This window comes from Montipora foliosa, chromosome 10, assembly GCF_036669935.1.
Source record: "Montipora foliosa isolate CH-2021 chromosome 10, ASM3666993v2, whole genome shotgun sequence".
NCBI classification, from domain to species: Eukaryota; Metazoa; Cnidaria; class Anthozoa; order Scleractinia; family Acroporidae; genus Montipora; species Montipora foliosa.
Genome location: NC_090878.1, coordinates 16,589,889 through 16,592,388, shown reverse-complemented (window position 1 = coordinate 16,592,388; position 2,500 = coordinate 16,589,889). Strand labels below are relative to the sequence as shown.

General features: G+C 41.9%; 1 protein-coding gene across 2 annotated transcripts in view; it reads right to left on the bottom strand.

The window, feature by feature from the left end:
* The window catches only part of LOC137973138 (multiple PDZ domain protein-like), a 43,990-nt gene that overhangs the window by 27,935 nt on the left and 13,555 nt on the right, over positions 1-2,500 (bottom strand). For both annotated transcript variants that reach the window (XM_068819881.1, XM_068819882.1), the window contains 2 exons: positions 1,746-1,920; positions 672-859 (listed from right to left, as the gene is read on the bottom strand). In XM_068819881.1, coding sequence (XP_068675982.1) covers positions 672-859; positions 1,746-1,920 — 363 coding nt within the window. The remainder of the gene's footprint in view (positions 1-671; positions 860-1,745; positions 1,921-2,500) is intronic.

Sequence of the window (2,500 nt, the reverse complement as noted above, 5' to 3'; positions counted from 1 at the left end):
GGCTGAGGTGACATCAAGTGAAAACACTCTATATCCGGATGAAGTTTCATATGTGAAATCTTTCCAACTTTCATTTCATATTCTGTTCCGCAGTTGAAATATATGAAACTTTATCTATTCTAAAAAAAATCATTTCGTTCACAACGTACAGGATAAACGTGAACTCGCAATAGGCCATTCTCGTTCCGAGATTAGCCAACCACGTGACCAAAAGAAACGGAGGGCTATGGGGACAAGAATGGCAATTTGCCAGTACCAAAAATACCATAATACTCTTTGTTTGTCCCTCCAAAACTTTGCATAAGCATTGTTTTTATTTTCTCTTGGGACTTACAATGGTCCCAAGAGAAACTCGAAATAATGCTTATGGGAAATTTTGGAGGGACAAACAAAGAGTATTTTTGCTCTTTGACCATTTCAACTTAATCAAAAACAAAGCAAACAGTGGCTACAAACATAATGATAAAGCGCATTTTACTTCTGACTTGACGTTTCGTATGCTACAACATACATCTTCGGAAGTGAGGGTTGAACAAATTCAAATATGATATATATAAAATTAAGAAAACTGGTAACTAGAGAGAATAAGATATCTATTTATCTTACTATTTTTATCTCATTCTCTCTAGTTACTTAATTCGTAAAATACTACATGATCATCTCTATCTCACCTTGTAGTCAAGAATACTAAATCCTAGTCCCTTGTCGTCTTTCTGCAAATCGACATAATCGATCTCATCGGACCACATTGACTGTGACGTAGCGGACGATTGGTCGATCCGAGTAGGACTGGGACTGTCGGGCAGAACCGAGAGCATCGGGCTGGGTGTAGGGAGCCCCTGGTCAGGACTATTGTCGCCTGGAAACGAAAGAAGAAAGTCAAGAATATCACCAATACGAATATGTATAAGAGGAACTTGACTTCAAATTTTCAGCGGAGCAATTCGATGAACTTGTAGCATGTAGAGATCATCTTTCCCTTAAAATAAGCCATTTTACGGTTGTTTGCTCAGTGACCTCGCCTATGAATGGCTGCGAGGCTGCCGGTGACCTCGTATTGATGATACAAACCTCACTGCTCTTATCATGTAAATTGTGTTGTTGTGATTCTAATTAGTCTAAAATAGCATTAGAAAAGCACAGAGGTTTGTATCAAACGGTCACTGGCAGCCTCGATTCCAGTCTTTGGCCAGGCAACTTAGCTACAACTGTAAAGGTAAAGGCAAGGTCACTTTATTTAACGTCGGTAGTTCCTTGAGCTACGAGGCTGGTATCTATGAAAGCCCACGGTGCGCCCTTTACCCCCCTCCCTCCCTCTGTCAGTGCTCCATTTTACGGGTATTTAAAGCTATAGTTACACGCATCACAGGAACGTCGAAACAGACATTGAAGTCGTCATGGATCGAGCTGTAGATCTCTCGCTCAAAAGGCCGCGCACTAACCAGCTGAGCTAGGCTTGCTCCTCAAAATGGTCTATTGTTTAATTTTGGAGATTTTCCAGGATAAGACTACAACGTGTCTTCGTTTCACTTCTAAGAGAGGCTGATGAAGTGCTTTTAAAGGTCTCAACAGCGACCAACAACATAACTATCACAGAAATGGGTTTGGGTTTATCAAATGCGTTGATGTGGTATAAATTAACCACCGTCGGAGGGGAAAAATTCGCTCAATTCTGGATTTGAGTCCCCCACCGACGCAGCGCCGGACTTTCTTTAGAAACTAAACCATTTTAACATAATTATCACCTTGTCTTTCAAATTCGCTCTCCAGCTCCGTTTCAACTTCCGTCCCAACTAAGAGTTCATCATGATCAACAAGGTCGCGTTTTCTAGCAACTACCAACCGGAAGTCGATTGGCAAGCCCTGAATCAGTGACACCACTTCTGAATGACTCATCTCCAAAACGCTGATGCCATTCACCTGGAAAAAGACACCCAAGGTCAAGGAGGCAGAAGCAAACGTGGATTGATAAACCTCGCCTTGTGAACATACAACAAGCGACAAAAGAAGTTGAGACGCGGTACTCGAAAGAACACAATGAGGAAAATTCATTTTTAGAAGGGAAGATTAAAGGGGTCGAAAAATTGTTAGGGGAGAGGGGGTCAGATAGAAAAATTAAGGGCCCCTAGGTAAGGGGGGCATTTGCCGAACACTGCTAAAAAGAGGTAAGTGTCTTGACCTTTTTACGCTTATTGTGGATTTCCTCTCCGTATCTTTCTCGGGGCGCTTTTTCAATTGAGAGGCAAAAGCTTGTGATTGTTTCCGTTTTGCTTTACTACGGCAAATAATGGCTTAGAATTTCGCGGCACATCCTCAACCAATCAGCTGTCAAAGCAAACCCTACTGTGATTGGCTCGCATGAATTTTCCCGCGTTTAGCGCTGGCTGGATTCATTGGCTTTGCGTCGTGATTGGCTAATTTGATTATCTGTCGTGATTGGCCAAAAAAGCATCACTTCCTTGAATTTCGTTTTGCGAGAATCAATGCGCAGACAAAAATG